Below are 14,574 nucleotides of genomic sequence, written 5' to 3' on the forward strand. Positions count from 1 at the left end.
TGGACGAGTCTCTCGGGCGAGGGATGTAACGGCGACTGTAAAAAATGCGGCGTTACAGAGCGTTGCTGGTAATCTCGCGAGCATCGACAAACGTGAAGCGCGTAATTAAACGCCATGTACGTTTTTTGCAATATTTGGTTCTGATGTGCATGCATTTTTAATTATTATGCAGATAAAAAGCACTTTTCGTTATTATCATGTATCGGAGATGCGAATGGCAATGCATGACTACTGTCGATGTCCCAATTATTTAAAAAAATTTTTTAAATAACGTAAACACGGTAGCTGCTATTCTGCTCATTTAGCTATATTATATTTTACTTACCGTGAGTAAAACGTTGTTGCTGAGGACTTTCTTCGTTCAGCTTGATGAAGTGCGTGGGAATAAGTGGGAACGGAAGGACTCGCAAAGCGGGATTTGAGAGAACAAGTCGCAAGTTTTACAAAATACAAGAGGGAAACGTTTAATATGTATTTACACATGTGAACAATGTATGTAGCACTTTCTGCTAATTGTTGTAGTATACAGAGGAGAAGTACGGCGTATAGGCTGCTTATATCGAATCGGAACTAAGTGTATAAGTATACGGTATTAAAATCATTACGCGATGCTTTTGGACGCAATCTGGTTGTTCGCTCGAAACGTGAGTCGATAATTATTGTATAATATAATTATTATATCGTGACGATAGAAAATCATCCGTGACTCACGCAATAACGAAAACGATAGCTTTTGAACCAAAATTGTTGCTCGATGGAGCATTTAACTTATAACATTACGTAAATACAAGTTGCATAATAAATATATCAAATCGATGATCGAAGAGCTCCACAAGAACAAGAAAGAAAATATTTGTACAAAATACGGATCTGCGATAATAAATATAAAACCAGATACTCATCTATACCTTATTACTCCTAAACGATGAACGTATAAAATATGACACGATAATTAAAAGGTATGATTGTCAAAAGCGTTAAAGCTCGGCAAACTATCGTAGTTGCAAAATGCAACACTTCAAAAATTTAAATTGCAGCTGTGAAGTCTCTTCGATCAGTTTTCTCGACGGGCTTAACGTTTAATAGTTCTTAATAACAACGAAACCTATTTGTGGATAATTTTAATTAACCAATCGTTTGTTAGCAAAAGTAATGAGCATTACAGTCGGATTGACGCGCGATATCCTACGCTTATCACGGAAATCATGCGTAACGCAATTAATATCAATACCGTTATTGTGCTCGCTTACCTGCTTCCCTGCCTGCCTAATTCGTGTATTCTGATTTCCACTATATCAGACTTGTATAAAGACGTATGAGACGTATCTCGCTCATCAGCGTCGGAGTATCTGTTGAATTACAGAGCGTGCACGATAACGCTAGCAGAAATCGGAGCGAAGATTCACCTCGGCGGAATTAATCTTGCATGGAAAAAGATTATCAAAATCATCAGACGTCGAAGACAATTCTCGACATGTAATGTCGATGAGTAATCGTAAGATTGTACGACATCGATCGAAGCTGATCCTTCTCGCAGGTACTAAACGTCTCGCGAAAGATTTCGGCAATGGTTAATTCCGCGGGAACAGTCGCGTCCGAATCCAGCGCGTTTACATTACAGCGTCTACTTGTTTGTGGTATGCATCCAATTTTCATTACATCCTGAAAAATATCATTTATCGTGCGCGGACACTCGTTGACATTCGGCTCCTCCGTAAAGTATCCCAATAATTGACATTCTGGTGAAACGAAAGGAGAAAAAAATGTAATGCTGGTACATATGCGACGAGGTAACGCGTTACAAATTCGACGCGAACTCTCATTTCGCCTTAGTACCGTGGGTGTCACGTATAAACCTCCGATCGAGCCCCCCAACCCGATCGGATCTGCGAATTCCGAGTACAAATGACTGACACGCGAGTGTGCCTCTTATTCAGTTAGCGAAGGAAGCGTATTATCTAGCGTAATCTCGAAAAAACCGATAAACCTACGGTAATCTCGGTCTTCTGCGGGTAGCGAGACGCGGCGCGCAGGGTGCTACTCTAAAAAGGGAGTCTTTACAACCTGGGAGTAACAATAAGCGCAGTTTTATGTACAGTAGTCCCTTACCGCTCCTGTTTGGATCAGTGTTCGCGCTTTACAGCTTCGGTTCTTACGGCGTCTCCTTACAAGGCTTTACAACCCGTGCGCGCGTGTGCATGGCCAAACCGACCAATGATTTTGATTACCCTCTTGCCTGGGCGCTCGCCGTGATTTCCCGCTGGATTCTTGCTGATGTGAATCGCGCGCACATGTGCGTGTACATATGTGTATGCTCTCTCTCTCTCTCTCTCTCTCTCTCTCTCTCTCTCTCTCTCTCTCTCTCTCTCTCTCTCTCTCTCTCTCTCTCTGTGTGTGTGTGTGTGTGTGTGTGTGTGTGTGTGTGTGGTGTGTGTGTGTACGTTCGCTTCTTCGTTTCTTCGGTTCTGCGGGCCCGGCCAGAGTGGGCCACCATGAGAAAACGGCACGGGATGTTCACGCGTGGAACAGCAATCGTCTGTCCCGGGATCACTCCTCCTGTCAAACGTGATCGCCCCAGACCGTCACCGTCTTGGCGCGATCGACGGACGCCAGATACGTGCCGTGGGGATGCCAAGACACGGCCGTCACTGCTGCCCTGTGTGCGTTAAACAGTGTCAGTTAAATAGCAGAAATAGATTAGCAGGCATTCCAGTGTGCGCGCATTTAAATAGCAAAAGTGGAGCAGCAGGCGCTCCTCCAAGCTGTACTCGCTTCGTTGGTCTTTTGATTCTGTAACACGTAACGTAACGGCGCTCGCGCAACGATTTCCATATTGAAATTCCGATGGCAAAGGGAGATTACCTGGCGCTGTGAACTTTCCATTTGTTTATTGTAAATGCCACCAATGAACGATAGAAATGTTATAAAAGTTATCGAGTTTGTGCAGAGAGTAATTTTTTGCGAGTTCGTGTAAATGATGGCAAATTTTATCGATATTATACTGATGAGATCTCGCGAACTCTTCATTTTTTAGTAAATACTTGATGTTATTCGTCAAAGAATCGTGATATGCTGGAGAGAATTGCAACTCTCCGGTATTACATGTATAAAGGCTCGTGTTACCTCGAAAACTTCTATTGATGAAGGAGGAAATTAAAATCGGTGCTTAATACAAACAATATCGAATAGATGAGATAAACTGAAAGGAATTTCATCGATCAATATCGAGCATGAAAGCATGCACTCCAGTCAAGTTATTCGAACAAAATAAATTCGTTTTGCTACAGGAAATAGTTTCAGCATTCACACGATATAATTAAAATGGGCTTAGTTACTTAGATTAATAGTATACGTAAAAGTGCAACTTGTCATTTTGCAATATCCCTGAAATATTATTTTGCAATAACCGTTGAATAATATTGCAAATATCGCAGATTACACACCAGGTTTAAATAATTATCTAATCATTAGTAACCCGATAATAATACAATAATAACGCAATAATAATCCTCCTCAGAGAATAAAAATTCCAGCAAATTCCCGCCTTCGGATTACCGCGGAAAGTGTATAATATGTGTTGGAAATTTAATCATAAATATCAGGAGTGACGTAATCGCAAAAAAATGGAATTTTCCGAGAAATATTTGCGTCGACGCGTAAAACGGCGTGATAACGGTAAACATGTCACGATTATGGTCGGTTAGCTGTCGCTTGTATTCCGCGTAGACATGCGTAAATTGACACGGTACACGGAAAGCCACGGGCTTGATTAGCGTGACTGAGTATTATTGACTTCCAGTGTCTTGCGCGCGCGGATGGAACGGATGAAAGGGACGGAAAAGAAATTGCAAGCCAATGGGCCGATTTGCGCCAAGCGGATTTGCGTACTATGAATCGGCGTATAGCACGGCGCACTTTAAACAGCTACATCCAAAAGCTTTCAGAACCGGCTTTTTCCATCTTCGTCTCCCAACTTCTGTCTGGTGAATCTAATTTCCTCACGACGACCCGGAATTATTCCGCGCGCCGCCACCACCGACGTCGTCGTCGTCATCGTCGTCGTCGTCTTCGGTGTAAGGGTCTTTCAATTATCTCGCCGTCCTTACGGAAGTGTCCCGTTACCGCGTTAAGGGCAAACAGGAAAACGCTCATGAACGCGTACGTACACGTCACGTGCTGTCACGTGCTGAACTTTAACCCCCGCGCGATTTAATACCACCGGCTTTCGCCGTGGATCGTCATGACGTCGCGAAAAGTAAAACGGATCGTTAAAAGTCATTGATGTGGCGTGGACGGGAAGAAACTAGCGGCCGGACAGCGAGACAGAGGGGAAAAATCAAACGCTTATAAATATGATTCGCGCGTAGTGAGTGCGAGCACGTACGTAGGGAAATCCGCGGGCGCTTAAATCGTTTCGTTAAAGATTCCATTTGAACGTGGCGGAACACAGTGCCGCGTAATTTTCTGGTTCGAGCGGCCTCGTTCGTGCAGCAAAAGGTCTATAAAACCTGAATTCCCAAGGGTGATTCGCAGGGCTTGGCGAAATCGTAAAAAGATGTTTCTGTGTGAGGACAAACGTCCTGAAAATGGCGCGCCTCCTTCCGCACCCCGGCACCAGTGCTGTTAAGGAATCCTTCACGGGGAAACGTGAACGGTGAATATTTCGCGCGGGGGTCAGAGGTCACCTACCAAAGAAGGGTCGGAACCTCCGGGCGCCCCCGGAGGAGGCATTGGCCGTAAAACTACGATCACGATTTTACGAGCATCGCAGGCGAGAAAAAGCTAAACGCGTGCCAAACCGATTAAATCCACGTTCTGCTGGAACTACGCACAGAATTTCACGTTCCATGAAGCCGCACGCGTGGTAAGTTCGTTGTGTTACCTGACTACCCCGAGTTATGATATTACAATCGGGATACCGTATAACGGCCGAATAGTTCGCGTAGCACATTGATAAAGTTCGCGCACATTTCACTCATAGAATATTTAACGCGCGCTCATTTCCGCGTGCGCGCGATTAAGCTCGGCGTTTACTACGAGAGAGAAAGAGAGACGTTTACTTCCCCCGTGCTTACGCGCAGCGTGTAAAACGCGAATGTGAAAAGATCCTGGCATCTTTTATCGCGAGCCCTGACGCCCTGCAGCCACACTGGAGGACGCGAGGGGTGCGCGAAGAACCGAAGCAATGTTGTGTGGCGTTTTGCATTGAGTCCGGCGAAAGTAACTCGCAAATTGCATTCGCGATGCGAAGAATCTCGTCATTCAATGCGCCGCGCGTTAAACGAGCGGCGGAGAAAGGGAACGGGATGCAGGGGGATGCAGAGGAATAGCGCGGGAGCATGGCCAAGCTCTAAAAAGGGGCGTATCGTTTCGTCACGGTTTGACTGGCGCGTTTACTCTCGCGCGAAGTTTGTTGCCGCCGGGGAGGAAGAAAGCCGGGCTTATGCCGTGGAGAAACAACAGCGATGCAACACCACGAGAAACCGCCGAGAAAAAGCGTTACCCCACGAGTGCGCGTCGCGACGACCGCCCGTCGTGCGCGCCGACCGCCACCGCCGTCGTCGTCGTCGTCGCCGTCGGCGTCGCCGTCGCTTGACGCGGGGACGATATTTCTAAAAGCAGCGTGCTTCGTATCCGGGATACCTTTGCGAGTAGCAGCTACCTACCTCTCCGTGGTATATATTGCGAGCGTGATAAAGGAGACCTATCCGTTCTTGCCGAAGCGGCGTGGAAATAAGCTTTCGCGAACGATGTTTCCGCTCTCCAACCCACTTTCGCGCCACTTTCGCCTCGCCCGACAGCCCACCCCTTGTGCCGTTCTTTCGTTCCGCCCGCTCATTTTTTTCATCTTGCCGCAAAGCTAACGCCAAGAGAGAGAGAGAGAGAGAGAGAGAGAGAGAGAAAGAAGGAGAAGAGAGGCAACGCGAGGGCAAAGTGAGAAGAATACCTTTACGAAAGGGAAGAGCGCGAGGAACGGCGAGGAAGAGAGAAGGAAAGAGGAAGAGCGGACGTGAGAGCATGAGAAAGTGGATGGATTGCGTGCACACGTGATGGCAAGATGAACGGACGGTTACGAGCCTTTGAAATGTATGCCGCGAAAGCATTTTCGCTCATCGTTCTTGCAAATGACAGAGTTAACGTATAAACGCCGGTGTATTCCGGTACTTCGTGGACATAGGAACATGCACGCGAAAAAGAGACGAGAAAGATCAGAACGGATGCAAAGAGTGAAAGGCGTAGCTACGGAACGAGAGAGAAAGAAAGAGAAAAAAAAATAAAAAGCACGAGAAGGGGAGTGAGGAGGATGAGGATAAAACGCCAGTGGATTTTAGATTTTAACCCGAAGCGATGGATTATGCGAAGCGTAAGGATGGCGAGTAACCGCCGGCCGAGAGAAAGGATCAAGAGAGGGCGAGGGGGTGCGGAGGCGAGAGATACCACTTAACGAAAGAAAAGCGCGACGGCAGAGGGTGCGCTCGCCCGCGCGCCACCGTGAAGGTGCAGCTCGTTTGTCGTGGAACAAGCAGGGGATAATTAAAATAATTATCCTTCATTGTGGATGCATAACGTCGGACGGCAATAATTAGATCGCGGCGGCTTACCGATAATGAAATCGGGATGAGATCTCGGAGCCGGGCATCCGAGGGAAAACGCGACTCGTCGCGACACGGCGCAAGAACGAAGGGCGAAGGGAGGCTGGGATTATCGAGGAAACTCTCACGGGTGTTCGGTATTCGGCCGGGGAGGGAAGGAGGGGTGCATCGATACTTTAATTAACTCACTATCGCCTCTGATAAGAAAGCGGAATACATGACCGTGTCATTAATCTGTTGAGAAAGGCGGTACAAATAGCGTTAACTCGAAAATTCCATCAATTACGTTACATCAGTTAACGTTGTAAAATAGTAATGTCGATGTGCACCAAATTAAGTTTAACGTTATTAGTTTATTACATGGCTACGTTATTAATTACACTCTTGACGAGGACGCGCTGCAGGGACCTCGGGGAACGCACGAGCGTTATTGAAGAAAGAAATTTATTTCAATTTGCGCTCGGCGAGCGCAAATTATTTCACCGATATCGAAGCCGGCGCGGAGTGGTAGCGATGCAACACGACGAGCGTGTCGCATCGAGGACCGATACGGTGCTTGTGAACGCGATCATGGGTATCGTGCGGCCTGATGGATCGTGATACCTTCGGATAATGTATTCTTTATCACGACCCTCGTGCATACTTCGCAACGTGTCTGCACGAAATGACGTGTGCCACCTGTTGACACAGCGACGACGAGGCAGCGACTCGAAGTGATAAATTTCGTGCGGGAGCAACAAAATGGGGGGATCTTAGCACGCGTAACGCGGAATATAATAATCAGTCGCGCGAGAAAGGGAGTATGCGCCGGAAGGGTGGCGGCAGGCTGGAGGTTTTCACGGCGGCGCGGGCGTACTCGTTGTCTCGGGGATGAAACACGATGCAACCAGAAGTCCCACCCCGCGCGTTAATCCATCACTTACGAACTCGCGCCGGAAAAAATGCGAATGCGCGACTGCGTGACGAGATAATCCCGCTTTGTTACGTGAGAACGTAAGACCTCCGCGCGCGTGTGACGGCGCGGCGTTAAAGCGAGAACACGCATAATTTTGTGAACTCGCGTGTTTAATCGACGACCTGGCGGTAAGTAAGAATCTGGTAGACGTTATGAGAAAGGCAAGCACAGAGGCGCGATTTTTACAGGTAAATTAGAAAGAGTCGAAATGCTGCTACCCCATTAAGGGCAATCACGGTGGCACCTTCCATTACGCCACGTTATACCGACGCGGCATACCGGTGACACTGTTCAGTTGACCGTAAAGGATGCCGAACTAAAATTACGACATAAAAGAAGCTAATGCTTTATTAAACCACACTGTTGCTCGGCCACGACACGTCGCAGGCGTGACCGTAAAATCGCGATTGCGGCCGTGATCCTCCCCCGATTTTTCCGGTGAAGTTTCGTGTTCTTTTTTAGCGTGCAGCGCAGCCGCGTGCGTTTGCATTAATAAAACGCTCGGGTCGAAATGGCAGAGTTTCGCGTACGCCCCCGTCGCCTAATTATCCAAACGATCGTGAATCCTCGTCATCAATCTACGTAGCCGCGAATGCTCGCTCGACCGCGAACAGTGGCGCTTAATGGCGTGCGCGCTCATTGGCACGGGGAGGGACAGGGTGAACACGGTGACTCGTAACACGAGGGGGGTGAGAAGAGGAACGAGGACGAGGACAACGACGACGACGAACGAGCGACAATACAGGCGACGATTAGGTCGGCGTTATTCCCGTGGCAAATGACGCGAAACGACGACGACGATGACGATGGCGGCGAATATTACTGCCGTTAAAGACGGGGTGGGGAGGGACGGACGTACTTTGGGATCTATCGGCCACCGCATAGTGTACCGCGACAGCACAGTCTTGTGGGAGCCCTCTCCTACCACCTCCCTCGACAAGCGTGGCTTTCGATGATTGCCAAGAATGCGGCCTCGCGTGAAGAATCCCGGAAAAGGAGCAGCAAGCGGGGCATTAGGTGTCATTAGCACTCATCGTTGCCTCATTGATATCATGAGAACGTTGCGATACGAGCGAGCGGTGCGTTCTTAAACACGCGATAGACGCGCGAATAAAACGAGAAAACGAGAAACAAGGATATATTTGCCGGACTTGGTCGTTTCCCACGTGTCCGTTTACTCTTTACGGTATAATAATCGTGCGCGTCCGGCGAGGCCATCGCCTTCCTTTTCTTCGAGACCCCCGGGCTTGTTTTAGGTTTCTGCCTGGCGCCATTAGGTCTTATGCGTTTCGAAATTGTTACGTCAAACATTTCCTGCAACCGCCTTCCTCGTTGATGAGAATTCCTCTGAATTCGTCTAAAAAACGTCATTGTTCCCCAAAGATCTCGAGAGAAAGAGAGAGAGAGGCGGACGCTTTATCCGTTACGAGAGCGGAGATGCCATTAATACGGTGCCACGAGGGAAAATGTCGTGCAAGTAGTGTCACGGAATTATCTGACGGAAGGGTAGTTCCGCCGCACTTAATACACGCCCCCTTCCCGTGCATTTCCAATTCATGTTTGATGTTCGACGTCTTTGGAGACGCATTCACAAGCATCGACTGTAGTGACACCGAGCGAAATACCGAGGCTGCGGTAGCGCGCTGTTTCCAAGTTCATATCCACCCCCGTGTCTTGGTCCCTCGTAACTTCACTTTCGCCCACAAAGCGCGACGCATGAATGCGCGGTAGTTTAAACACGGGTGCTCCGCACCCCGTGAATAACTATTGCGCTTTAACTCGCGCGCGCGCAAGTTCGCGAGTTCTCATTTCTATACACATTAGCAATTTGCGTTAACTTCGCGTTCCTGCCGTTCGTTGATGGGCTGCGCGCTCTAATGAGGTAAAAGTAATAACGTGTACACAATGCACGCATGGGACACTGCCGCATTGTGCGACGCTGCATCGCCGAAGGAGCGACGAGATTCGCGGTTATTATGTAACAATATTCCGTGTCGAGTAATGATTCCGCACTAATGATTAACACGATGAGGATTCCCGCGAGCCTCGGACCGCGATCGCGTTCGCGAGACGATGTTTAAGAGCGTCTTTAAGAAGATGCGGAATTTCTAAATTACATACTGCGCTAGATGATGGAAAATTATAGTGTAACGTGTATAAAAGATGTCGCGAAGAAGAGGGAGAAGCCTTTGGACGAGCAGGATTCAGGTATGAAGCGGAATGTGATTTATCCGACGGTCTCGTTGCTGGCAAAAATTCGGTAGATTTTACAACATCGATTTCAACCATGGAATTATCAAATAGTGATTACTGGGAGAAGGGGAAGGGCTTCCGACACCCCTCGCGTGAGCCGAACATGAGCGAGTTTGCGTTTAATATCACGTCGCTCGTGCGTCTTCAATCGCGTGAGGACTAGATTGGTGTGCAATTGCAGCCCCGTTAAACGTTTAAAATTACGCGGCTAATAGGGCAGATTATCCGGAAAATTAAAGCCTGGGCGCGAGCGAAAACATTTGCATCATTAAAATACATACGAAATTGGACGTTCGCTCGCAGATAAAATTGTTCTTGATGCACACGCGCCATACGTAAACAAAAATAACAATATCAGCCCGAATTTCAGAGAGACAATTCACCGAGCCGGTTATTGTAACAGTTTTCGACGAGATAACACCGCGCGTTTAATCGAGTATTACTTTTCAGTGGGCAAATTATTTGTCCAAAAAAAAAATGTAATTATTAGTCACACGTACAATAACGTTCGCGTGGCGTGACGCGATTAATATTCGCGATGGGCATACCTCTCTCGATTACATTAAACTGAAAAATTTTTAAATATTCATGTGATGCAAATTATTATTTTTTTTGCACATGCGAATAATGTGGCGTTAACGAGCTAGATTGGACAAACGGTCGAGCTCTTGAAATTACAAAAAAATGTGGCACATTGAAATTTTGCCAATTTTCATTAAATATCTCGTATGTACACGAGAGACTACTCCATCGCAAGAAAATAAACTGGCGCGGCTTTAAATTTTCGAGTAATGTAAAAATGTTCCATTAGCGATATGAATGTTAATCATTTTTGCAACAAACCGCGTGGTTGCGTCTGGCAAAACATTGTTTGGCGACACATTCACTGTTGATATTGTCGAACAAAAATAGCTTGAAAATTCACAATGTATAACATATCAAAATAAGTGATACCAGCGCACGAGGTAGCTAAAATCATTATGTAACGTCCAAGGGAAGATTGACGAGCGGAGAAAAAGGCTACAGGAGGCGCAATAAGAGCACGGCGGGCGTGACACGTATCGATTATGAAATTATGACGCCAGGAGGCATTGCGCAATCTAATAATATATTTTTCGAACAACGCGATGCGAAGCCGCCGCCGCTCCTTCCGCAGCATCCGCACGTTCTACGTCCAGCGTGTGCGCGCGCGAGCCATGAGACTTGTTTATTTCACGGCAATTACAATATTACTCGCTGGCGGTATATCGACCATCGGCCAATTTACCGGGATGGTATGCGTGCCCATAATGGACACGTCGATGGATACGCGCAATTTATTAAGTATTAATATCGGCGACTTCCTTCGGCGACCGAGGACGATAGCCGTGCGTGCATGCAGCATCGTGATTCGCAAAACGAAAAGAAATAAAATATTTATTGCCGGACATTGGCCTGCGCTTTCTCGCCGCGTGAATTCGGGATGATCGATCGATCGATCGTGTTCTTTCAATTTCGCCGAATTATCAATGGTATATCGGCCGGGGGAATATGTACGCGCCGCCGCGCGGATATAATGTCCGCGTAAAGTCGTTACATTGGCCGGCCCGATCATCGATACGCCACAAACGTGACGTGTTACATTATCGTTGTACAGACGGCGTATACGGTAAATCGCGCGCGGGCATTACATTACGTTACGTAACGCCGCGTTCGAGCCGGGAGCGTACGAGCGCCGACAAAACCTCATCGTGGCGCCGCAATTACACCGCTAACAAAGCCCACCCCCTCGTACCTACCTGATTACCACCCGCCACGTGTTAACTCGCGGAAGGAAATGAAGTCTGTCATCGTCGCGCGATCGCAATCGCGGAAACGGACACATTTCTCGTGGACTTTTCGCTAAATCCCGCACCCCATCGACGGGGAGAACACGACCGCGACAACGTACTGCGTAATGATAAAATAATTTATTTAAACCTTCGTGGACACGGCGAAAATGTTTCCCGATGGGAATGCGCTTTCGAATGTGTAAAATATGCGGCGGATAAGCGCGCTATTTGCATGAGAATCGTATGCAGAGAAATGTGCCTGCGTACCTCACACAGTTAGCGTTTTACATGGCGGCTGTCCGATTATCACCCGGCGTTAACGTTGAACGCGAGCTCGTATTACACTTCGGAATTAGGTAATCGCATTCAGCGTAACGTGTGTCACGAGATAGCCGGAGCTTAGAGAGTGTTATCTAAACTGTCAATGATGCGGCAAACTCGCACGAGCGGCACCTCAATGGCTTGTAAAGCTCGCGATTGATGATAAACTGCATCGAAGCTCGGTAACACATAAGTCTTCGAGCCTCATCGAGTGAATTTCTGTCGAGCGGACGATTATTTCCTCTCACTTTTGCCGGTATTTCACCTGCGTGACTCGTTCTTACATCTTGCGAGCATTTTTTTAACACGAAGTTTCCCTGATATCGATAGAAAATCATTAACGAAATTGGAGATTTTTAAACCAATTCCAGCGTATAACACAATCAGAGTCAATTAATGACAGCTGAAATCAAATCCGTTCGCGTCTCGCGCGACGTCAACTTGGCGGATCGTAATATTTAATCCGTCGGTCACGTCGATCGCGCCCGCGATTGCGTTGAAAATCCATACGTCCGATTTGACGGAAAGCTCTTATCAACGTCGTCGGCGCTACGTCGCTGCGGCGGAAGCAAAAAGGAACGATCGCCGAACGCCAGGTCGCTCGGTAGTCCCGGGAGATGAGAGGGTGGTGCCATGGGGAGACGGGAACACAGACAGTGGGCTCGGACGGGGGTGAGATACCCGTACCAACCACCGAGCGGCTGACACTGGTGCGCGAGAGCGGCGCGGGGGTGCGGCCACGGGACTGGGAAAAACAGATAAAGACCATGGTACCGACCGTGGGGGGAAGCGAGGGTGACTTCGAAGACACGACGAAGATAAATGACATAATATCGTGCCGGACCGATTGATCATTGCCGTGGAAACGAAATCGAGTTGAGCGAGAGAAGAGTGCCGCCGGGGCAATTGATCTCTCGCGGTGCTTCGTTACGCTGAGCGACAATCAGATCTCGGCCTCTATCCCTGAATTCTCGTTAGGGGATGCCAGGGAGATTGGGGCCTCGTCTCGGCGTCTCGAAACCTTTCTCGCAGTGACACCCGCGCGACGACGCCGTACGTGTGTGCATGTATGCGCATGCACACATACACATCGGAAGCGGTCAGAGGCAGGGAGGGAAGCAGGGATGGCAGAATAATCTAATTCTTTTCACTTGACGTGTTTACTTCTTTTCTTCCGCGCCACTTATTCTTCCGCGGGGACGCTTGAATTTTCATTACGCGTCCGTTCCTGCTCGCGACGGGAGTGCACTCGCGAGCGGAGCGAACTAACGTTTACACACGTTGGACACTTTTCGGGGTTGGGATTCGGCGAGAATCACAACGCGAGGCGCGAAAAGCGGATGCGAGATCGCGCGGGAAATGGAACCGCGCTCGGCGTGGAAATCGCGGGCGGAGAGATCCGGAGCGGAAGCGCGACCATCGCACGGATGCAGTCGCGAGGATGTGCACTCGAGCCGGCCAGGAAGAAGGGCTCGCGCACGCGGGCCCAGAGCTATAAAAACGTGTAAAATATAATCGAACTATTTTCTTGTGAGAGTCTCAGTTAAACACCCAATAACCACCGTGGCAACTGGATATCCTCTCGTAAAATGCGGGGCGGAATTGCCGTAAATGCGTGCGTGACTGAAATACGGCGCAGTAATCTTTACGAGATGTTGTTACTTGTCGGTTACCACTGAAGGGAAATAATAGCGTATATACTGTTACCGCACCCTGCTACGCGCGTTTACTTCTTAATAACGAGCCGTGCGCAAATATAATAATACGATCGTGGCGTGATTGTGGGATAATGGCGGACGTGCCGATGACAATCCCGTGGACAATCCCGACGAGTGCACACCCGACATCTCTATTTCATCCTAATTGCAACAGCGCGATCGAATTTATATCGATCTCGTGGGAAACTGCGGACAAAAGAGCCACTGGCGTCACATATCGTACCTTACTCACTATTACTCGTTCATTATTCATAATTTGTAAGTGATACGCGAGCTATAAAGTCCGATGCGATCCGGTAATCGCGATGGAATGGGACGAAATGAGCGAAAAATGTCTGACGGCCGTGTACGTTCCTCTCCGCGATCTTGTAGAAGGGAGGTTTCGAATACGAATATAATGAGGTCACCGATTTCGTAATGCGCCGCCGAATCGCAGATGCCAGATGCAAAAACTGCACTTTAATCTCACGAGAGGCTCCGATCCTTCCGGATTATTCCCTCTTTGTATGTGTATATGCACATATATGTGTGTGTGTGTGTGTGTGTGTGTGTGCGCGCGCGCGCATATATATATATATTCCTGTGCGCTTTCCTAATTACCTGTTCTGCTATAATCGCGCGGCACTATTTATTCGTCGGGCAAGATCGTCGCCGAGGATCGCGCAGTAAATTTCCGCCTTCCGACGTGTGTACCCTGCGGATCCTGCCGGTTGATTGCAAATTAGAGCACGAACGGGTGCGCGTAAGCTTATCGGGCGCAATACGATTGCGGATTCGAGAGTCTGAGCAGAAAGGGAGTCATGCCGAATAGCTTCCTCGAGCGGTATTGCCGAACGAATGGCAGCCGCTTACGTGCATTTATTTATGCGCGCGCGTGCAGAACCGTGTTCTCAAGTAGCTTACTTGTAGCGCGGCAAAATTAT

The 14,574-nt window shown here is 48.3% G+C and overlaps 1 protein-coding gene across 1 annotated transcript in view; it reads right to left on the bottom strand.

Moving 5' to 3' along the window:
- Positions 1 to 438: 438 nt before the first annotated feature.
- LOC105280980 (autophagy-related protein 16-1) overlaps positions 439 to 14,574 on the bottom strand; it is a 433,806-nt gene continuing 419,670 nt past the window's right edge. The window contains exon 12 of the mRNA XM_026975276.1: positions 439 to 2,656. Coding sequence (XP_026831077.1) covers positions 2,560 to 2,656 — 97 coding nt within the window. The 3' untranslated portion in view covers positions 439 to 2,559. The remainder of the gene's footprint in view (positions 2,657 to 14,574) is intronic.

Source organism: Ooceraea biroi, chromosome 1 (genome assembly GCF_003672135.1).
Source record: "Ooceraea biroi isolate clonal line C1 chromosome 1, Obir_v5.4, whole genome shotgun sequence".
In the NCBI taxonomy this organism is placed as follows: Eukaryota; Metazoa; Arthropoda; class Insecta; order Hymenoptera; family Formicidae; genus Ooceraea; species Ooceraea biroi.